The 24,857-nt window shown below is 36.0% G+C and overlaps 2 protein-coding genes across 2 annotated transcripts in view; one reads left to right on the top strand and one right to left on the bottom strand.

Moving 5' to 3' along the window:
* Positions 1 to 24,857, top strand: part of LOC138694697 (angiotensin-converting enzyme-like) — a 197,051-nt gene that overhangs the window by 117,248 nt on the left and 54,946 nt on the right. The gene's annotated exons all lie outside the window — the stretch shown is intronic.
* LOC138694696 (uncharacterized) lies at positions 1,101 to 6,440 on the bottom strand. The gene is made up of 2 exons (XM_069818682.1): positions 6,316 to 6,440; positions 1,101 to 4,727 (listed from the first exon to the last, which is right to left on the bottom strand). Exons 1-2 carry the CDS (start codon positions 6,337 to 6,339, stop codon positions 2,082 to 2,084), a joined length of 2,670 nt encoding a protein of 889 aa, XP_069674783.1. The 5' UTR covers positions 6,340 to 6,440; the 3' UTR covers positions 1,101 to 2,081.

Here is a 24,857-nt window from a genome sequence, read left to right as displayed (position 1 = left end):
TTCGGGACTACAGAGGAAGGAATGGAAAGGAAGAAAAAAAGAAAGGTACAATGAACGAAAGAAAAAAGGAAGGAGGAAAGAAGAAACGAAAAAAGAAAGAAAGAAAGAAAGAAAATTGAAGTCTTCTGGAACAATATCTGTATATTTGTAGTGGAAATGGTAACCAAGTCTGCATTTACCTTTTTAAACAACTAGATTCCTATTTACTTTATGATTAATTGTAGGCCTACTAGATGCTACAGTTCATGAATATGTAAATTTTATTATTGTATGTCCTGTATATCGACATTTGTTAAAGAAAAATGAATCGTGGTATTTTGGTAGTTTGGTTTTTCAAATGCCAATTTCTTAGTACTCTTAGTCTTATAACTACAACCATACGACTCTAGTTTCCTTTAATATATATTAATAATATAGGTGTTTGTCATTTCAGTTTTTATCACATCTTTGCTTCTTTAGAGCTTGTAATGAAAGGAACTAATTATTTTTTATATCATCCATTATACTATACAGGGTGGAAGTGAAATAATTCTGCAGATTTTGGGAGTGAATGGCTCATGTTGTATGTAACAAAAAAGTGTAACACCATATTGATGAAGAGTCCATATCTTTTTCAGAAAAAATGTTTTTTCCAAATGTTTAACACTTTCTTATTCGGTAACTATTGCGAGTAGGACTGTGAAAATTTAGTAAAAAGATCATTTATCTCTCTGGCGTATTTCAATAACGTAGACAGGTTTGTTTGTAAATTTAATTTAAAAACCACTAATTTGAAGCCACTGACCGATGCGACCAGCTTGCAACATTGTAGCCAGAGAGGAAGTTGGGAGGTTGTTCACTAAGGCAGACAGACCTGAGTTAATTGACCACTTACATATCTGTATTACGAGAAGAAAGAGCAGAGTGTGAGCGGCGATGTTGCCAGACTGCTGAAACTTCCAACTCAATTTTCTAACTAACCGTACATATAATCACAAAATGTAATATAGATTTTCATTCATTTAAGTATCCTATCGCCGCTTTAAACCTGCAGAATTATTTCACTTCCACCCTATATACTTTTCTAATAAAAATTAATGGAATAAGAATCATTAATATCACTCACATTTAAACTTGTTCAACACATTTATTAAGGCGCATTTTTGTACATATAAAGAAAATATAAATATATAAATATGTTTTATACAATTAAATTATTTATAACATGGTACATGGTGTCCCATAACTGCCAAGTAAAAGTATAAAAATAATACAATTATTTCAGTAGAACAATTCAACTGGGGAAAATACGAATACTTCGCTTTGGTCATTAGAAAAGGTTGACAACATTCATTCAAAACTATAATGAAAAAACAGGAGGATATCGTCCCATATAAACTGTTCTACAATTTGATACAATGAAATTCTTTTTGGGTATAGTCATACCCTCGGTTACAGATAAGAGACAACATTTTCAAATGTGTATCATTTTCATACCGCATATGATTTGAATAAAAGAAAACTGAAAATTCTGTATTAATGAATTTATATATGGACACAATATAATACTGGACGAATTTACTTATGTTTAACTTTCTAAAAGATGTCAAGAACATTTATAATTATCTCATTGTGAGCTATCTCTAGACGATAGCATAGTAAGTTTTGGAAAAGAAACTAATTCATATTCTGATTGTAAGTGAGGGATAACTACAGAAATATTCAAGAAGTTATAATTAAGACTTGCGGGCAAGTACAAAAGGAATTTTCGTTTTTATGTGCACTGACTACTGAAAATACAAAATATTGGAGACAGTTGGGGAGAGAGAGCTCACAATTTGTTGTTATTTTAATTATAATGATAAGAAAGAAAACTTGACAGATTCCAAAACGAATCATACAATACAAACACTACAAGTTTCCCTTAATGTGGGAATCAAGCGGTTTCATATTGTATATTTTAACTAAAACAATGCAACAGATCTGAAAGTGAAGTATGATTTTTGAATATGTGGGACTGAGCTTTTAAACTCATCCATGTCAGTGAATGAACTTAAATAATATTATGTACATAACCAATACTGTAAAAAAATACAAACAAACTAGAAATAAATATTTTTGTGCCCAAAATCATCACAAGGTTTACTTTCTATCGTATATGTCAATGGTTTCTTGAGAGAGAAAGGAACTGAGGGAATAAAATTGTTATTAACATTTTTATAATCTGTCCTGTCGCCCGATAATTTGAAGAATCTGTCTGAATCTAGATGAAAGGACTGAAGTGTGGGCCTAGTTAGAACGCTGTCTGTTTCGATTTCCAAAATTCTGTCTGTCTCAAGTGGTACAAAATTACCAAATCCATTGGTATTGAATTTAGTTATATCTATTTCCAAAGCTTGTGCAGGTGCTGGTAACGCAGGGAAAGGCCTGTCGATTATAATTTCCATCGGAAACGGAACATATTTCTCTACTTCGTAAGGAATTGATGTCTCAATTGGTACGGGCACTGGCTGAGGTATAGGTATTGGGATGGGTTTTGGCTGTATGACAGGAATAGGTCTATCCACGGGAACTGGAATTTCAACTGGGAAAGGCTCTGGCACAGGGACTTCTTTCTCTATCACAACAGGGTACGGCTGAGGTTCAGGAACTGGGAAGCTCACTTGCACAGGATATGGTTCTGGCACAGGAATCTTCTTCTCAACATATACTGGATACGGATCGGGGAAAGGTACCTTTATTTCCACAGGATAAGGCCGTTCAACAGGCATCTCTACTTCAATTGGATAAGGCTGGGAGATATAGACAGGATAAGGAACTTTAATTTCAACAGGATAAGGGTCAGGAAATGGGACCTTTGTTTCAATGTAAACAGGATAGGGTTGAGGATCAGGAATTGGAACTTGAACTTCGATAGGATAAGGACGGTCTACAGGAACTTGAATATAAACAGGATATGGCTCCGGGTAAGGAACTTTAATTTCAAGAGGGTAGGGTCTGTCTACAGGTATCTGAACTTCTACGGGATAGGGTTCTGGAACTGGTACATGTGTCTCGATGAGTACAGGATATGGATTATCAATGGGAACTTTAACTTCGACGGGGTATGGTTCAGGAACTGGAATTTTAACTGGAACCGCGTATGGCTGAGGATCAGGCACTGGTACCTTAACTTCCACGGGGTAAGGACGATCAAATGGTACCTGAACTTCCACAGGGTAGGGTCTGTCTACTGGGACTTTAACTTCTACAGGATAGGGATCTGGTACAGGAACTTCCTTCTCCACATACACAGCATAAGGTCGATCTACTGGAACCTCAACTTCGACAAAATAAGGATCAGGATAAGGAACCTTTACCTCTACAGGATATGGGTCAGAAATTGGAATTTTCACTTCAACAGGATAGGGTTGGGGTTCTGGAACAATGACAGGCACTTCAACAGGATAAAATCGATCAACTGGTACTTTAACTTCTACTGGATATGGTTCTGGTATCGGAACTTTCACTTCTACTGGATAAGGCCTGTCAACAGGTACTTGAACTTCCACCGCATATGGCTCTGGTACAGGAACTTTAACTTCAACTGGATAAGGGCGGTCAACTGGAACTTTAACTTCGACTGGGTACGGTTCAGGGACAGGGACCTTTACTTCCACTGGATATGGTTCTGCGACAGGCACTTTCTCCTGGATAATAACAGGCTGTGGGTCAGGAATAGGCACTGGAACTTCTATAAGGTATGGCTGTGGTACGGGAACTTGAACTTCGACGGGATACGGTTTATCAACAACCACATCGACTTGTACAGGATAAGGCTGGGGCACCAGGTAGGGACGAGGTACTTCCACTTCAACTGCGTAAGGCCTATCGATCGGTACCTTAACCTCAACAGGATATGGCTCTGGGATAGGGAAGGGAACTTCAACGGGAACTGGTACTCTCTTCTCTACCGGCACGGCGACTGGGAACGGTTGAGCCACTGGTACCTCGACTACGACATCTTTCTCCACTACAACCGGCACTATCACATCTTTTCGTACTTCGTATGGGACCAATACTTCTTTTTCAACTGGATATGGAATTGGCTTCTCAACCAAAACATTGTGTTGGACTTTGTATGGCACTATTAAGTCCTTCTCGACTGTTATTGGGACGATCACTTCTTTTTCTAGAGTTAAAGGAATAGGCTGCTCGATGATTATATTCTTCTCAGCCACAACTGGAATTAACACTTCTCCTTCAGTAGGAACTGGCACGATACGTTCGTCGATAATTCTGCGAGTATCGTCAAACCCAAAATGTTGGTCTCCAAAAAAGTGGCTCCCACCAACAATTGGTCCAATTCCATTGAGTAAACCTTCTCCAATAAATCTGTTTCCTCCAATTAAGATCTCATCCTTTTCCGCCACAATAGGTACTATTACTTCTTTCTCAACTGGATACGGGTAAATTGGGCCATCATTGATCCAAGACGGATGTATTATAGTTCTGTCGAGTTTTTCTTCTTTGAACTTTCCAATTCCAAAACTCTTCCCTCCGGTATTTATTAGATGACCTCCGGGGTGGATTGGATAATCTCCTATGAAGTGACCTCCATGAAAATGTCCTCCTCCGATTAAGTGATCCTCCCCAATTGAATGAACACCTCCTAACAAATCATCTCCAAAAACTAAGTGATCTTCTTTCACTATCTGCCGCCCATCGACGAAGGCGATGAGGGCCAAAGTGTAACTGCAGATTAGAAGCTGCAAAAAAAAAAAATCCAAAATTATTGCGGAAAAAGTTAAATAAAAATTAGGTAACATTATTTTGCAACTATAGCTCTACATACGACTTCGTATTATTTAATATTTGGGGATTTATTCTAAATTTTATTATTGTCTTTAACTGACCCCGTACAAGATTGATGCTTAACGTCATTAACTTATGTATGAAATGTCTATGTCCTATATAATATGCTCAAAAACTATTCTTCGCAGAAGAGTGCGTTTTAAAACTAATCAAATCCACTGATTCACAGAATATGTGAAAGAAAATCAGATGACTGTAGATACTTATGATGTAACTGAAAAAATATACAGATAGGATAAAATTGACATATGTTGTATGCTTTTAGATAGACTATATTAAACAGTTAACGCACTATTAGACAAATATGTAATGTAGCCTATTGATTTCTTCGAGGGTGTATCCGGTTAAAATTTCGGTTAATAGAATATGCGATAAATAAAGAATATGTTGCTTAGATTTTCTCACAAATTCATCGTTTTCATCTACTTTGAAAAGATCACGCGAAATCCTTTACTTCACAACTGAAAAATCCATGTGTATTATCTATTACATTCGCCAAACACAGATTAAGTGAGAACAACAATTTTTCTAATGACTCTGAACTTCTTCTTGGTCCCAAATACAACAGGAACTTATTGGTAGAGTGTTCAAGTTTTGAAAGCATCTCATTCACAGCTACTTGTATATTGGTGGGCAAAAAGATTGCCTACGTTGGAATTATCAAGTATAACGCACCGTTCACATGAGCTACGGCAAATTCCAGATCAGACGACGTATGTGCCCCTACATGTAACTATTATTTTGAAGTACCGTAAATCGATTCATGGACCTCCTACACTTGTGCTATATATCGCGTGAGTCTTTGCCTATTATTATAATATTGGTAATATGAGTATTTAGTAAGGAACTGTTATGTATGTACTACAAATCGCATGACTCTTTGCGTATTATTGAAATATTGAAAATATTGAGCAAGACACTCGCAAAACGTCGAAATATTACATTGAATAGATTAAAGAACACATTAAATAAGAAAAAAATATCACACTAGGAGTCGGACCAAAGTCTTTACACAGAAAGGGACACGTCAAATGGTCACAAGTGTTGTGAACAGGCGCTTTTGACACTGGATAGCTACACGCGATGATCAGTTCTTCGGCTTAGAAATAATCCAACAGAGTAGGCTTAGTCATTTTGCCTACAACCGTACATTTGAGATTACACTACACGAGTACAGGACATATTGTACCCTAAGAACATATTTGCTTCAGGATAATGACAAATTCTTAAATATTACTATTATTTTTGGTACGACTTAGTTTGACTTAGTGAAAAGGTGTTTGTTATTTTCTAAAATCTCTCGTCAAAGACATGTCTCCTGTGAGTATAATAAAACCTATATAAATCAAGAAGTATATTAAAAAATGATCTCAAAATTATATTCCAAAAACGCCATTAGTTGAGAAGTGGATACCTATTTCCTACGTGCATTGAGTTCTTATTTTTCTCCCTATCCAAATTTAATTTTGTATTGTTACTTACCGTTAGCTTCATACTGACTAACATAGAAGACCAATCCAGGAGGAAGTTTCTTCTGTAAGTGTTGTTACTTTAGAGCTTACTCTCAGCTTTATACCCAATCGCTACCACACTCACTTCAAGCTCATCCTTGTCACGACAGATATACGCATAAAATTCCGCATATGATATACACAAACTTATATTTCCACGGAAGTACGTGATCCTTTGCATAAACATAACTGAAAGGTACGTAGAAGTCGGACATTTACACTCTCGATGCAAGCAAAACAACTGCATGACGAAGTCAAGGTTATTAATAAGTCTCTAAAATCAAAATTGTACTAGATTAAGCGAAGGGTTCAGAGCCATACTCGCCCAAGCGCCATATATAAAAAAAAGTTAAAAAATTAAGTTTTTTTTTAATTATGGTTTATTTAACAAAGCTCGCAACTGCAGAGGTTATATCAGCGTCGCCGGTGCCGGAATTTTGTCCCGAAAGAGTTCTTTTACATGCAAGTAAATCTACTGACATGAGCCTGTCGCATTTTAAAGCCAAGTAATCGGCATAATTTAAAGAAACATACAGCAAGTAATGTAAATTATGCGCATTAAAACGAAATTATATCAATCTTCATTAAACTATGGTTTTCACTTTACTTTAACCCTTGCTTTCTCAGTTTTTGATAAATGGCACTTGGCCCCTATAGCTCTGAACCCTTCAAATGCAGGTAGAGTAACCGGAGTCCACAGGTAATAGTGTCCCGTTACAAGTCCAGGTGATCTGGATTCGATTCCCGACAAAAACAATATTTATATATAATATAGTATATATTCCTATTTTGTGTTTTTCTGTACCTATTTATTTTACACGATGAGGTTCCACCGTGTTGACTACATGGCTACGGAGCCACATTAATTTTAATGTCTTAGTGTTGGTTAAGAATTTTTTCGACGATTATGCTTTTTTCCCCTAATTACCACTGTTTACATCCTTCGTAAGTTGACAATACCGCACGTTCTCGGGTTGTTATACAAACAAAAGAAATCTCAGTGAGGTAATTAGAAACAAATGAAATCTTTATTTAGAAAAAATACATATTTTATTATCTTCTTTTAAACTTTTCCGGTATTAATTTAGCGCAACCGATCCTCTGTGCTTCTTCAATCTCTTCATGCACTAAATCCTCAACCAATTCGTTTGCCATAATCATTAAATGATTACAAAACTTCTAATTAAACTCATAATATATTCATCAGATTAATACAATCGTTAAATGTTACGTTTTATTTAACGACGCTCGCAACTGCAGAGGTTATATCAGTTTTGCCGGATGTGCCGGAATTTTGTCCCGCAGGAATTCTTTACATGCCAGTAAATCTACTGACATGAGCCTGTCGCATTTAAGCACACTTAAATGCCATCGACCTGGCCCGGGATCGAACCCGCAACATTGGGCATAGAAGGCCAGCGCTATACCAACTCGCCAACAAGGTCGACAATATACAATCGTGTAAAGGGAGTTAAGTCAATTTGGAAGATATGTAAACTTCTCTCCTTAGGTACTAAGCAAAACCCCATTGTCACAAAATACGAAGCACTGTAACAGCATCATCGATGGAAGAATGACAATCCCTTTAACACAAGAAACAAGTAATTCTGAACAGTTCAAATCAATACTTGTTCCATTTTAGCCAATTCATACTTAACCCCCTTTACACGAGCACCCGCTTAATTTCATTGCCGGAAACAACAATGTCAGTTTACACTGAAAGAAAATAATCTATTTACTGCCTTGGCAACAACGTTCAAAAGTTTCTTATAGAAGAAATTTTTACTTAAACAAATTTACGCAATATTAAAAATGAGAAACAAATTTATTTAAATGACGATCGTCCAACAAATAGTGTGCGATACACTTGCGTTGAGTGCGTAACAGAATCTCGGAAAGTGAAAAAACTCTGCTTTGCCTCGTTTCTTCAAACTGTTTCTTCGATTCTGTTATAATAATTAGGGGTCGGATTTGAGCATATTTGCACGTTATATTCCTTATTTCAAAATCATATGCTACCATGATTTATATCCGTTTCAAGATATTTGCAGACAAATGATAGGTTTTTATAGTGCATATTAATGTACTGTATATTTCAGGGTTTAGTGCATATTTTTCTTTTTAGTGCATATAAATACATATTTGTTACATTTTATCAATCAACGTTCAAAATAATGTTTAATATGGAAAATCCAAATGTGTGAATTACGTGAAACGTAGACAGTGTAGTCACTTTTCAATTTTATTTAACTTATTGCAATCTGATGAAAGCTGAGTGGAACGGAGAAAAATTCTCTCCGGTACCGGGATTTGAACCCGGGTTTTCAGCTCTACGTGCTGACGCTCTATCCATTAAACCACACAGGATTCTCATCTCGATGTCGGATCGAATTCTCTCAGTATAAGTTCCACCTCTTGGATTCCCTCTAGTGGCCTACCCTCATGCACAGCGTCATAGATGTATGACAGTGGGACCATGTCCACATATGTCCAGAGGTGCACTCGTGCGATGGTTATGTAGCGTCTGAGATGAAGGTCATAATGTCAGAGAAATGAATCTGGTATCCCGCGACGAAAGTTACCCATCATTTGCTCTTAATGGATTGAGGAAAAATCCCAGAGAAAAGTTCAACCAGGTAACTTGTCCCAACCAGGATTTGAATCCGGGCCCGCTCGTTCCATGGTTAGACATTCTAACCATTAGTCCACAGCAGTGTGGTGATGGAGGTAGAATGATCATTATGATGATGCTGATGAAGTTAATGACAATGTTATTAGTAGCAACAAAGTCTGTTTAGAATTCATCCCAGAAAACATCATATGAATGTCTCTAATTCCAGCTCAAGTGTACATTATTTACGAAGACAACATGAACCCCGAATTCCACGAATGATTGCACTTCGCAATGTTGGTATACTGTACGTGTACGTGGTCAGTTCTCTTCCAGTATGACTCAGCAAGGATGCAGCCACTGTCGCTGCTCAGCTGTTCCTCACCTCAAGTTCAGTTTCAATTCGTGACCTTTCATGGAAATACTACTAACACGCTTCAAGGTCAAGGAATAATATTACGAAGAATGTTACAACTTTTTAATACCATTCTCTCTCTTCAATTAAAATGAGTCTATCCATCTCTCCTTCGGACGTTTCTCATTAATTTGTTATTGCTAAGAAGCGGATTCCTATGTAATTAAATATTACTTTTGCGTGTGATAAAACACAATTAACAAAGTTAAAAATTCCGAACATGAAGTTTCAAGTTTCAAACCCGAATTTTATTTCACATAAAAACACATATTTTCACAAAAAAAAATATGTAAATACATATTTTCAGGAAATCTATTATAAACACATAAATCTTGGACTTTTTTTACTTAAATAATTTTTTTACAAGAACTTTTAAACATTTTAAAACTAAATCAATTAGGCCTATGTCACTCATAAGTACGTTATCTTTTTAAGAATTCTTGGTTGCTTCGTGTTTCTAAGCGCTGTGTGGTGTATCCGTAATCCATTTTTGTAATAGTATCGCCTCAAGTTCTGAGAACTGCTAGACAGCATATCAGTGTTATTATTAGAGAATAAATTAACATGGACAAGGAGGAGAGATCTTGCAACACATAATTAGGAATGTGTATTGTTGCTGAAGATGATTTCATTCCACGCTTTGTTTGTGAAACACAACAGATAGGAGCTCGGGTATGAACATTATTTAATTTAAACAAATCTCTCGCCTCTCTCTCATGTCCATCGAGTAAGGCAATACGTCTTGTTGTGATTCCCTGTTATCGGACTTCGTCAATCGATATCCTTCAAGATATACTGAAAGATGGTTATTTAAAAAACGATTTGGCTTTCCTATTAGCAAATCTAAGCTTTTTGTGTGACGTCATAAAGAAACTCGAAACATCCAAAAACCTGTCGTCTGAAACAGGGCGGTGAGTGCCGTGAAAATTAAACTAGATTCGCTATCAGTTTAGAAGTATAAGTACGAAAGGACAAATTCCAGAATGTGTTTGGGAAAAACAGTGGATATAAAAAAATGTGTAAAGTTGCTCAAATATTGGAGGGTGTGCCTGGAGATGAAATTGACGGTGTTTGTGTTTGTGACATTCCTCTCTTTAAATATGCACGTCTGACGTCCTATGATGTGGAAAGATCGTTTTCACAGCGTAAGTCGTTGCTCAGAGATAATCGGCATGCATTTGTGATGGAGAATTTGGAGATGACCTTTGTTGTTCACTGCAATTCTCGGCCAACTACTAGCACTCAAGTGTGGTTGGTGAGTACCTAGTAACATTTTTTTTTCTTTTCCAAGCTAAGTAAGGTATTTTTGTCATATTTAAAAAAAAAAATATTTTTTTTTTATTTTTAGCAAATATTTTCGTACTTTTTATCACATAAAAAATCAATATATTTAAATTTTTTAGCACATAAAAATCCGCTCCCTAGTTATTACCTAATTTAGTGACGGTTTGAAGTATAGATGCTACACTGACAAGCAAACATTCTGATGGGAGCAGATAAAAAAGTTAAAAAGTTATTTTTTTTCTTCCACCATGTTAATAATGTCAAAAGAAGTGCTTATACAAATTTTGGCCACTCGACCGTAATTACGAGTCCGTCCAGAAAGTGATTTTCCCTGGAGCCGTTTACATAAAAAAGCACAATTGCATCGAAATATTTATTGAAACAGATAGAGCAATTGTTGCGCTATTTGTCAACATATCCCCTACTGCAATTGAGACATTTGTCATACCATGGGATCAATTTTTGTATCCTTGTGCCGCTTGGGATCGGAACCAGCGTTTGACAGCCATCTGAAGCTCTCTATCCATCCCATGATATGACAAATGTCTCAATTCCGATGGGGAATATGTTGAAAAATAGCTCAACAATTGCTGTGTCTGTTTTAATCAATTTTTCCAATGGAATTGTGTTTTCTTTCTGTTAACGGCCCCTGGCGAACTTAATTTTACGGCCCTCGTAATTGCGGTCGAGTGGCTAAAATTTGTATAAGCACTTCTTTTGACATTATTAACATGGTGAAAGAAAAAAATTCAATTTCTTATCTCCCATCAGAATGTTTGCTTGTGAGCGCATATAATAGATAATGTAACCAGTGGCGAAACACGCTGTACTTGCAGCTCATGCATTTTGTCAAGACACTCGCGATGTGCAGTACGGGAACAACGTTTCTGTGGAAGGGATAAAAGTAGAAGAGAAGGTAGGGCGGGTGTCTACAGAGTTCAAGGCAAAAACTAACCCATTCCCCTATAATTCGTAAGTATATTCATCCGATCTCGTGCACAGCTCTGTAGGAAGAGTGGGGGAGTGTCTTGACAAAATGCATGAGCTGTACTAGGATAGACAGTAGGGATAGGCAGTTATTTTCCTAAGAATAAAGGCTAGTTCACAATAAAACGGGAACGGAAACACAACGAGAACGGAAATATTGTTAAAATGAATGTATTTAAATATGACCATTCACAATTAACTATTGTGAATGCTCACATTTAAATACATATATTTTAACATTATTTCCGTTCTCGTTCTCGTTATCGTTTCCGTTCCCGGTTTATTGTGAACCAGCCTTAATTCGTTAATTACCGGTTATTCTTGCTTGCTGGTTTAGCTTGATAACCGGTTATTTTTATCAATAACTGAACGACCGGTTATTTATTAAATTATGGACTAAATCAAAAATATATTTTAAGTGTAGGCCTATCTCGAATGTAAGTCGAACATCGTTATTTTTATTTGTATTCTATGTAATCAGCCCTGCAAACCAATTGCCTCGTGGGCCATTCCTAGATGGATTACGGGTTATGCTTTACTTACTTCATCTGTCCATAGATGTCAAAATTAGATTAGACTTCAATTTTACTGTCAAAAATCTATGCCTATCTTAACTGCTGACTCTCTCTGTTTGGCTTATATCAGTCTTGCCAGTATGAGCCCGCTGTGTGTGAGGCGCTCGCAGAGCAAACAGTCCGGCTCGCGTGCAATGATGCCCTTCCCCTCTTACGACACAAGAGAGGTGGCAGGGTGAATAAGTACACAGTTGGTACTAGAGAGCTGGAGAACGGGTTTCATTCGACCGGTCAGAGAGATCCGTCAAGGTAGAGCATCCGACCAAAAGTTCTAATTTCAACCGGTTGCCCTTGATATTTTGCAGGCTAGACAGAACAGTGACATTTTCTGAGTACACAAACGGAGTATGTAGGCCTAGAATTGAAGAAAATTTACTATGTGTATTTAAAAAAATGCATTTGCTTAATATAGGCCTATAATAATTGACTGTATACTTTATTACACTTATCTTCATGACATATATATAGATGAACAAATAGACACCGGTAAGAACAAAGAAATTAAGTTTAATGCATAATATGAAATCTGGTGTGTTAACAAATGCAAGAATGGAATAAATTACAATTCCTTATTAAATAGAAGAGAAAATAAGTATAGTGTAAAGGTTGGTAATATTGTGATACGAGTAATATTGAGATATTTCTTTTAGAGAATATAATACAATTTTACTGAGCGAGAGAAAGGCTGGTTTTGTGCAGAAACGTGTCCACGAACATTTCCTTGATAGGTTGATGCAAAAAAACCGATCTTCCTCTGCCTCAGTAAAATTGTAACAAATTCTCAAAAAGAACTATCACAATATTATTCATATTACAGTGTTACCCACTTCTACCCTACATGCATTCTAGTTACATACACTTACATTACACTTTAAATTCAAATGCATACCGTACCTTTAAAACAGTAGTTGTTAATGCCTTTCAATTACTCCAAGCAAATGCATTATTTGGTTAATAAATCATTTTTTAAGAAGATAAGTTTTGCTCTTGACGATACCAACTGTAATACTTGAATGAATGAATGAATGAATGAATGAATGAATGAATGAATGATTATTTACTTGGTTGGTTTATTGATTGATTGATTGATTGGATTGTAGCGAGAGAAGAAGAATTATAAATTAAATAATAGGCCTACACGATGATAATCGCGTCCCTGCAAGTGCTCTTGGAACGTCTGCATGGCTCAATATGGTCTGAAGCAACTCGAATATTCATTAAAACGAACCTCAGACACTCCGCGAGACGGAAGAGCTTTGCATATTGACTACAGCGTCAGGTGTTCAATAGCAATATATAATTTCTATTTTTCGTAACCGGTTGTGCATGACTCTATACGAATCATACAATTTCTTGCTTTACAATACCTACTCAAAACAACACGATGGCACGTGTTAGAGAGATCCTATAGCTTTTTTTATATATTTATGTATTATGTTTATGTTATTATTTTATTTTAAAATGTACTCGTATAATTTATTTTGCTGGGCTGATGGAAAGAATTTATTAACTTTTTTTTTATATTTATACGTTTATTTATGGTAAGCTGATCATTTTCGTTCATTATACGACTAAATTACCTTAGGGATATCAGTGTAATTATGAAGACTATTAATTGGCGCTCAAATCGCACTATTAGTTCTAGAATCAACAATAGCTGTTATGCAATCTTAGCATGAAGATCGGTTATTCAAGCTTTCAAGCCGCTATCACGATGGACAGGCACATTGTATAACGCGTAAAAAACACATTATCTGTAAGAAATGTAATGTACAGCGACATTACGATGTATATAATTCCCATGAATACAGGAACGTAGCGGAAGATTATAGGATGAAAATGATTGATGATTATAAAAAAAACATTTGAAACTGTAAGTAGTCCAGAATTTTACTAAAATATTCCAAATCAAAGTACAAGTTATAATGCTATGTTGTTAACAATTTTAAAGTTTTATTGTGGTTATTATTTATTTGTTCAAATTCCATCCCGCTCATAAGTTTGCAGCATAAATAATGTCAATATTTGGGAGCACAATGTTGAACCTATTAAATACATTAAACAATACTGAGCATATTACATATTAAAACATAAAATTATCTCCTGTATGATCAACGCTTGTGTTCGGGGGTTCAAAACGCCTAGTAGACGGGAAAAAATAAGAAAAAAATATACAATAAAATTTAAGTAATAAAAAGACAATAGCATACATTAAAAAGATTATGATAACAATTAATTACAATTGAAATAATTTATAAATATTCATAAGTAAATAATATGCCGACGATATGTTAATATAATTAACAACAGTTTGTCTTTTGCTTTGTAATGTGTGTCCAAAGTTTCGTAGAATTTTCTTGAAATTTTAAATAAGAACAATTATGTAAAAGCGCACGAACACTATTTCTAACGACAGGGTTCTCTCAAAAATTTTATAATAATCAAAACTAAGAGTTTTAAAAGGAAATAAAAATCGTGTTATAAGATAGCATCAAGAGAAGTTATTCATGTATAGGCACGTGCTCGTTGTGAGGAAGCACTTATCACTGTTTTATCCAACATCCTCATTGTACGAGTTTCCTGCCAAGGCATCGCTGATTATAAGTGCATACGGAACAATGTGATATATCTGACAATAGCTGAGATTGGCAGAAGTGACCATCCCATCGCGCAAGCTGTAAGTAAGCGGAAGCTTAAGGCTCCTGCATTTCGCGACCATGTCTTCCAATGTAGGGTAAACGTTGGTAAATTGTGATAAGAGTGTATTGTGATAGTTCTTTTTTAGAATTTATTACAATTTTACTGAGCGAGAGGAAGATCGGTTTTTTTTGTCAACTTATCAAGGAAATGTTCATGGACAAGTTGCTGCACAAAACCGGTTGTTCTCTCGCTAAATAAAATTGTATTAAATTCTCAAAAAGAACTATCACAATATTACTCGTATCACAATATTATCAACCTTTACCCTATTAATTAGTATTTAATAAATTACAATCACCATCCTCATCGTCTTCAAATACTGCGTTACGGCTTCAATTGTTGAAGTCAAATCTTCAAATGTTCCATGTTTCTTTTTCACTTGGTACATTATTAAATAATTGAGGTGGTAGCCGGAAAATGGGCCCATAGGCCTATAGGCCCTTTTTCGGAAGAATGTTTAATTCGATTCTCAGTCTTAAAATCTACTTGCTTACGTAGTTTCGTTTCAATATCTTGTAAACAGAGAGAGGGTAGTTAATTGAGTGAAACCATGCTCCCTTGAGTAGTTCTGGAACTCAGCAAACATCAGTGAAGATGATCCTCAAAGTGAGTGTAAGTCCATCCAGGATAAACTGCACTCTGAAGATGAACTTTGAAGTGAGTGTGAATCTATTCTAGTTTAAGCCTAATACTAAATAACCTATAATCTGTACCCAACAGATATTCCTTGTTTTCACGTATTCGGTAAAATTTATGACATAATTATGAGATTTATGTAAGAAATATAATTTTACTAAAATGATTATGAACTTGTAAACCTCTGTAATGTGCGCTGTTCAATGCTCATGTTTAATTTCTGCTAAAATCTCGTATAATCATATTGATTGTATTTTGATAAAATACACTTGTTCTCTGAAAAAAGGGTCTATAAAATGTTCCGATAATATTTATTTATTTATTTAGCTATTTATCTCATTTATCTATTCATTTCATTCATTCATTCATTCATTCATTCATTCATTCATTCATTCATTCATTCATTCATTCATTCATTCATTTATTTATAACACTATTAAAGTCTGAATGCTTTATTTAACAGAAACTTTTAGACAGATATTATTGTAACAGTATGCAAATTGTTATTTTCATAAAAGTGCATTCACCGCAATTAAATAAAAATAAATGTTTCAATCATTCTTTTCTCGAAACATGACTTTTGATTATAAGCCCTTTTTGTTCCGTATGTCACTTTACACACATTCTTTCTTTAACTCCGGAAACAAAAAAAAATACTGATATTTGTATGTGCAAACAGACTGCCAAACGGTACAGCTGTTACCAACATTGTACTATTGGCATGTCTTAGCTTTTCGATGACCGAACCCGGATCGAGTCTTTGCACTTAGGCTTACATTGGCTCACTGTGCGCCCCTACCTACAGGGTGTAAACGATATAAACTGCAAAAATTATACAGACTGTACATCTCGATCTACAAAACATGACGTGTAGTGAAATTTTATTGTTCTTGTATTCTAGTTTTTTAATTCCTAAAATATAATGTTTTTAAGATTGATAGTAATCTGATATTTATTGTTCGAGTAAATGTGAACTTCATTGCCAATGAAATTCCGTTCAAGACACGCTAACACCACGACAATAAAGAGACAACGGGGTACCCTAATTTGTAAAGAAGGATATCATCACAGTTGCAATGTACATGGCGGACCGAAGTATATAAATAATGACGATCTACTATCATTTCTAAAAACGTTAGACTCACAGAAAAAAAATTCTATCCTAGGGAAACTACGGAATTTACAGAAAAATTTTATTATATTTTCTTATTCAGTAATTTACGCTCTATCTCCAAAATGTTTTGGCAGTTTACATCAGTTACACACTGTATATTATGGAATGATTGTCCAAGTCTAACTACGGTTAAATAAATTAAATATATGACATTAAAACAAAAATGTTGTTATGAAGAAATTAAATAACAAATCTAATAAACAATGAGACATATACTGGGACGTATACGGAAAACTTGTTACAGCGAATGAAATTCTTGACTAGCCAACAGAGGCAAAAAAAAAAAAAAAAACAAATTAAGACCAAAATAAATAGCGGCATTAATGTGAAAATTAACGGTAGATTTAAATAAATGATTCTGTCACCTTTCTCTTCGCCTGAACTTTTAAAACGGCATCGTAAGTTTTGATAGCCATATCGGTGTCATCTTTCGTAATGTTCAGTATTTGACCTTTTCAATAAGTATTACATGTGCTTGGCGTCTAACCAGCTAACTGGGAACACAGACACATGTTAATGCTTATAATTTATGAACTTTAAACAATTTTAGTCACTTTTTACATTTGTGCATTATGTAACGTTTAAGAGGCTGAAGTAGTAGCAGTATTAATAATACAGAAGAACATGAATTATTCTAATGAGAAATTACATTATAATGGTTTCTGACGTAAGAAGTAAGTTGTAACTGTTTAAACACAAGAGCTGTCTGCTTACGAATTCACAAGCACCTCAATGTGCAATGTCTTCCATTTCTGAGGAAAGAGGAAAAACTGTTTCTTGGAGGCCTATAGTACCCTTACAGATGAAGACATCTGTGGAATGGAATGGAATGGAATGGAATTTCGGGAGGGGGCATTACGACCCAGCACTGTGACCTTTCAAGATCTATTGCGCTAACCCTCAAGCTAGTCGGATTCCCAAATTCACACCAGCTGACTACATGGTTCGTTGCGTACCCTGTTTTCGAGCAGAGAACCCCCATCGTCCCTAGACCAGCCCCTCAGGGCGTCGCCAGCCGGCGTTCGCGGAATGCTATGGAATGATGACGAAATTGAGAAATGTTGACGAAATGTTGCACATGCTTAATATGGGGAAACGGGAGAACCCCGAGAAAACCCCAACTGCGACCTTGTCCGTCACAAGTGTCACTATGGATTCAGCCACCCACATCTGTGGGTACGTGTAGAGAATTATAATATGAACTAGGGACAGTACTTTGTCCCAGGAGACTACAAGATTAAGTATTGCTGCAGTTTTAAGTCGACGACGTGCGTGCTTCTAGCAAGCGAAGTACTTGACTGACGGCTCACGCGATTCTTGTTTAGTCAAGTTGGAAAGAACAAAACATGGACCACTTTAACAATTACAACACTATTTACAATTTAAATTATTTAAATTATGTACAGTCTTAGAAAAAGTTTTGTCGCACAGATACTTTATATAAGTCCTAGAAAGGAGGCAGTGCGCATGATCAGAGGACGAGTGTCCTCGTTTACAAAAGAAGGAATAGTTTAGGTAATAAAATTAGTTTTGTTTCGTTGCATGTCTGATCATGAGCACTGCTCCTTTCTGGGACTTATAAAGTATCTGTGCGACAAAACTACTTCTTTTCTAAGACTCCACACTTAAATAGGCCTATGCTATTTTTACTATTTACACTACAATAAAGAATGTAGGCTTACATTGATCAAACATTATTTACAATATTAAGCTTATGTACGAAGTCTGTTTTGTGACGCAAGAAATTTATTTCATAATACTGTAGCCTACTTATTTTGTAAATTGTGTACAATAGTGTAAATAATATTTGATCATATAAGTCTTATTTCTTTATGATAGTGCAATAATGAAAATAGCGTATTTTAGTTTGCAAAGTGTAAAGGAGTGTCAGACACTTATTGCTTTCAAACGCCGATTGTCCGTAAGACTGCTTTTCGTCTCTAGAATATATTTCTTCAAATATTACTACTGTGGAATATTTATTTTTAATATATCAATTTTCCTTCATTATGTAATCATTCCTGCTATCAAAATTATCTTACTTAACACAAAATTTTACTTGCTTAACTCTTTAAAATTACATGTAACTAAACAAATCTACACTGTGCTATTATTATTATTATTATTATTATTATTATTATTATTATTATTATTATTATTTTCTGTACTGATGTTATTTACATTTGCCATGTATTTTTATACTGGTTGAGTAGAAGAGAGAGAACACTTAAGCTAAATATGCATAGGCATATGTCTGTATTGTTTACTCAAGATCATTGATACCCGGACGGTACAAAACAAATGCTATCTACCACACTCCATCCTAATGTATGAGTGGCAGACATCTCACTATTTTAAGTATCAATTAGTAGTAAAATGAAACATGCTTTATTTGGGAATTGACGCTGAAATATAATTTATATTGTATATTTGTTATTCCATATAAAATACTTATTATTCATTATCCCGAAACATTTAGCCAGTAACTCCAACACTGACTTCCCTCCTTCCCACACTGAACACAAAGCTCGCTGCCAAATATCACTCGTTCTTGTACTCGGAAAAGAAAGATAATTTGTTTACATCTGCCGACCACCACACTGCACATGAGACCTACAGTTTGCAACTGCATTTCGTATATTGGGAAGGAGGTGTGGTAGGTAGCATTTGTTTATACGGTCCAACCATCAATGCACAAGAGATCTACAGACTGCAACTGCCACTCGTACATTGGGAAGGAGGTGTGGTAGGTAGCATTTGTTTATACCGTCCGACCATCAATGCACAAGAGATCTACAGACTGCAACTGCCACTCGTACATTGCGAAGGAGGTGTGGTAGGTAGCATTTGTTTATACCGTCCGACCATCAATGCACAAGAGATCTACAGACCGCAACTGCCACTCGTACATTGGGAAGGAGGTGTTGTAGGTAGCATTTGTTTATACCGTCCGACCATCAATGCACAAGAGATCTACAGACTGCAACTGCCAATCGTACATTGGGAAGGAGGTGTGATAGGTAGTATTTGTTTATACCGTCCGACCATCAATGCACATGAGATCTACAGACTGCAACTGCCACTCGTACATTGGGAAGGAGGTGTGGTAGGTAGCATTTGTTTATACCGTCCGACCATCAATGCACATGTGACCTACAGACTGCAAGTGCCACTCGTACATTGCGAAGGAGGTATGGTAGGTAGCATTTGTTTATACCGTCCGACCATCAATGCACATGCGACCTACAGACTGCAACTGCCACTCGTACATTGGGAAGGAGGTGTGGTAGGTAGCATTTGTTTATACCATCCGACCATCAATGCACATGTGACCTACAGACTGCAACTGCCAATCGTACATTGGGAAGGAGGTGTGGTAGGTAGCATTTGTTTATACCATCCGACCATCAATGCACATGTGACCTACAGACTGCAACTGCCAATCGTACATTGGGAAGGAGGTGTGGTAGGTAACATTTGTTTATACCGTCCGACCATCAATGCACAAGAGATCTACAGACTGCAACTGCCACTCGTACATTGCGAAGGAGATGTGGTAGGTAGCGTTTGTTTATACCGTTCGACCATCAATGCACATGTGACCTACAGACTGCAACTGCCACTCGTACATTGGGAAGGAGGTGTGGTAGGTAGCATTTGTTTATACCGTCCGACCATCAATGCACAAGAGATCTACAGACTGCAACTGCCACTCGTACATTGCGAAGGAGGTGTGGTAGGTAGTATTTGTTTATACCGTCCGACCATCAATGCACATGTGACCTACAGACTGCAACTGCCACTCGTACATTGGGAAGGAGGTGTGGTAGGTAGTATATTTTTATACCGTCCGACCATCAATGCACAAGAGAGCTACAGACTGCAACTGCCACTCGTACATTGCGAAGGAGGTGTGGTAGGTAGCGTTTGTTTATACCGTCCGACCATCAATGCACATGTGACCTACAGACTGCAACTGCCACTCTACATTGGGAAGGAGGTGTGGTAGGTATCATTTGTTTATACCGTCCGACCATCAATGCACATGTGACCTACAGACTGCAACTGCCAGTCGTACATTGGGAAGGAGGTGTGGTAGGTAGCATTTGTTTATACCTCCGACCATCAATGCACAAGGGATCTACAGTTCGCAACTGCTACTCGTACATTGGGAAGGAGGTGTGGTAGGTAGCGTTTATACCGCCCGTCCATCAATGAGCTCGATTGTACGCATTTCTTGTACAAATTTTTACGTCAAATGATGCGAGTCTATTTTTGAATGAATATTCTAAACACAATTAATAATATTACTTTTCAAATAAAGAAATGTAACGACACCATGGTTAATATCTTAATACTGTCTGTTCTTTTACTGAAATTTGCACTGAGTAAATAAAACAATGTTTTTTGTAATGTATCCTTAGAAATTCAAATAACGGTGTAAAATTAAACACCTTCCCTTCATTTTATCACTTGAAAATTAGGAAATGATTCACATATGGAAATTTTGATTTAGTAACTTTGAATTAAGGTCCACAAATAAAAATTGTTCTTATTTTTAAAGTTATCATTAAGAATGTTTGACTGTTAACATTCAGATTAAGGCGTTTAATTCCAGCCTCTATGGAGTTCTTGTTTAATGTGTATAAAAAAAATCTCAAAGCAAATTTCTAACAGCGGTGGAAGAGTATGGATTTATGTATTACAAAAGTACACACTGCGGAACTGAAAGAGAGAAGAAACTGAACTAATTCTAAGACTTACAAATATTCAATTTTTACCATACTCGTGAAAGAAAGTCCAAACAGAGTAACTGATCCTTTACTTCAGTAATATTTTCCTGATGACGGAATCTGCAAGCAGTTTCGAAACGTTGGAAATATTAAATCCTAACACTCGATAGAAAACTCAAACTACTTGTTTACAAATTAATCATAGGAATAATAATTAGTTTTAAAGACATAATGGCATTTTAAAGTGCTTGTATTTAAATTAACAGTGTTCTTTTTTTCAGTCACGTATGTTATTGGGAAAACCTATATTCGTACCTTTAAGTTTAAGGAAAGATATTACGATATAACTTTATTATACAACTCTTCTCCAAAATAAAGGCTACCGAAATTAAATCGATACAAAATTACAACATATTGGGTCCAAATTCGGCTTTCCCCTTCAAAATGCTCTAACGTTCCTTCAGTGGAACGAAGAAAGTGGGAGTGAGACAAATGGCTAACAGGCTGGGAGCTCACATATTTAGATTTTCTCAGGCTCGAATTTACGTTTTTGCGTACCTTTTAAATGTTTTTCCTCCCATTTCCTCATTGACATTGACACAGTGACAATATAAAAGCAATTCCGATACTCGTTATAACTACAACTGGAAAAAATAATTAAAAGAATCACTGGCGCAAACATATTGATGCAATAACTGGAGTAAGATTACGTTTTCCGTGTATTAGTTAATCGAAATCAGGATGAATTTTAAATCGATTCACTTCTAATGTATTATGTATGAAGAAGGAGGTACACGAAAAAATAAGTCACATATTTAACATGTTTTGTATTTAATAACTTGACTGAATATTCAAACACAGCTATAGAGTATTTTTAAAACACATAAAAGCGAAGTTATTTTATACTTGAGGGTTTCAAAGCTCTTCATAATTTGGTGCTATAGACTACAAATAGAAATCGATAATTTTCGTATTTTATAATTATAGAATTCAGTAGAGCAATGACCTACCTGCAGCGACCTTTGAGGGCTCATCTTCCTTAAGGAGATTAAATACAACTCAAAAAGTTGTGCATGAAGTTTAAATGTTACAAAAAAATATGTTACATTACTTAAGATAGTATGTACTTACTGAGCCTGACCAGCTATTCCTCTGATTTGCATTGTAAATTAGTTTAAAACAGCTTATAAGAGGGTCTCAGACTAGCAATTTTAGGACAATAAAATTCAGAAGTATGATTCTACTTAACAGTAAGGGGTGTAATTGTTTTTTTTTATTTGAAGTGTTGTATCAGTGAAGTTACGGTTTACAGTAGCAGTAAATACTTTCCATCAGTGATAATTTATAATGTCAGTGAAATGTTCTATAGTGTTAGCGAAATGTGTTCTACAGTGCCAGTGGAATGTGTCACAGTGCCAGTGGAATGTGACACATTGCCAGTGCAGTGAGTGAGATTAGAGTGAAGTGAAAGAGTATCAGTACCAATGTGCATGTCATAGTTACGTAATTAGGTTCACTTAGGCCTATTAGGTCATTTAATTATTATTATTATTATTATTATTATTATTATTATTATTATTATTAATTGTAATTATTGTGTGTAATTAAGTTACAACTGCCACTGGGTATTTGCCCATTTGCAGTGTAAATAAATACATACATATTTTTCATCTTACTACTATTAAATTATATAGGTATTCTACTCTAAAGACAATATAACCAAACAAGCTCTGAAGAAACACGTGGTTTTATGTAAACATGGGTAGTTATTTAGTGAAGGAATTGAAAATGTTTTACTCATAGATATCAAAATTATTTTTTTCATATCCTACAATTAAGGATTAAGATAACTGGTTTCCATTTTCGGCAATACTCTTCTGAAGCCCCCCCCCCCCAAAAAATGCAATTCTAATTTTCGGGATGTACGGCAACTCTATGGAGCACACGATAGAGTCGAGGTTAAGGCGTTTCGCTGTAAGTGGAAGATCACAGGTTCGACTCCCGACAGTTTCATTAATTTTTTCCATCTATCCATTGGCAGCACTGATTCTAGAGTTCACTCATTGTCAGTCTCCAACAGAAACGAATACCATGGCCATTTCCTCGGGAGAAAATATGGCAAGCATATAATAGGATTGACACTCCTACAGCTTAGTAAGGCCGATTATGAGGGCGGGAGCCTTAACCTTTCCCTGTCCTGTCAATCTTCATGTCCTGTAATGCGAGTAATTTTAATTCTGCGGCTATAGACCATTCGTTATCTCGTGAAACCTACTTGCGCTTGAGGGGAAGAAAAAGCTGAAAAGCTTCCCTCCCTCACTACGCTTCCACTTGTGGCTAGCTAGCTCACTTACCCCACCATAATGTTCTTAGCTACTTTGTGCTACTACGCACGCATGTATTTGGTTTCACGAGATAAAGAATGGCCTATACACTAAGTACGATCTTTCGTGCTGTTTACATGCAGTAACCAACTAGGAGACCTCTGCAGTGGCTGAGTGGTCAGACCTCCAGCCTGTCACGCAGGCGGTCCGGGTTCGAGTCCCGGTCACGTCTGGGATTTTTCATTAAAAATTCATAGTGACACATCATTTAGTCATCATTCTATAGCATTGCTCGATCGCCGGCTGGTAACGCACGGAGGGAGCTAGGGACGAGGGGGTTGCCTGTTCGAAACCTGAGTACGCAGCTAGCCTTAGTGTAGTCAGATTTGAAAGTCATATTGAGGTTAAAATTTCAGATAAGTTGGAGTTTATATAGTAATAATTATTTCATATTATAAGATTATAATTCCACTAATATTTTCGATTTTTTAAATCATCTTCAGGTGGAGAAACGTAATTGACAAGTTGAGCATAGGTGAAATACAAGAAGAACATATGTGCATATTATAATAGTACATTATGCAACGAGCCTATAATGATAGTAATTAAGACGCAAGTATGTTTGTTTGTGAAACGAGCGCAAGCGAGTTTCATAATTTTCATACGAGCGTCTTAATTACCATTATAGGCAAGTTTCATACGACTTTTTATGCTCGACCATATTTCTAACTTGAAATTATTCAGACGTATTCATTTTATTTGTATCTGACTCAAGATCGGAAGTGATCTTGTGCATAGCTCGTGTGAGATGTGCGCAGACGCGAAAGTATTGATTTTTTCCGAGGAACAATAATGTCATTGACCTTGATGTAGAGAATAACATGAACTAATTTTGGTATAACCTGGAAATTGATTTAGAATTGAAAAACGAGATGGCAGATTGAATTTATTTGAATATTATTTACAATTAACGCTAATTATTATAGTAACAGAACATAACCTTCTGCGACAGTATTGGATTTCCAGCCTCCGTGACGTTTCCCTCGTCTTTCGATTGCATATCCGAGAATAATC

This window comes from Periplaneta americana, chromosome 2, assembly GCF_040183065.1.
Source record: "Periplaneta americana isolate PAMFEO1 chromosome 2, P.americana_PAMFEO1_priV1, whole genome shotgun sequence".
In the NCBI taxonomy this organism is placed as follows: Eukaryota; Metazoa; Arthropoda; class Insecta; order Blattodea; family Blattidae; genus Periplaneta; species Periplaneta americana.
This window is presented reverse-complemented; position numbering and strand designations above follow the sequence as displayed.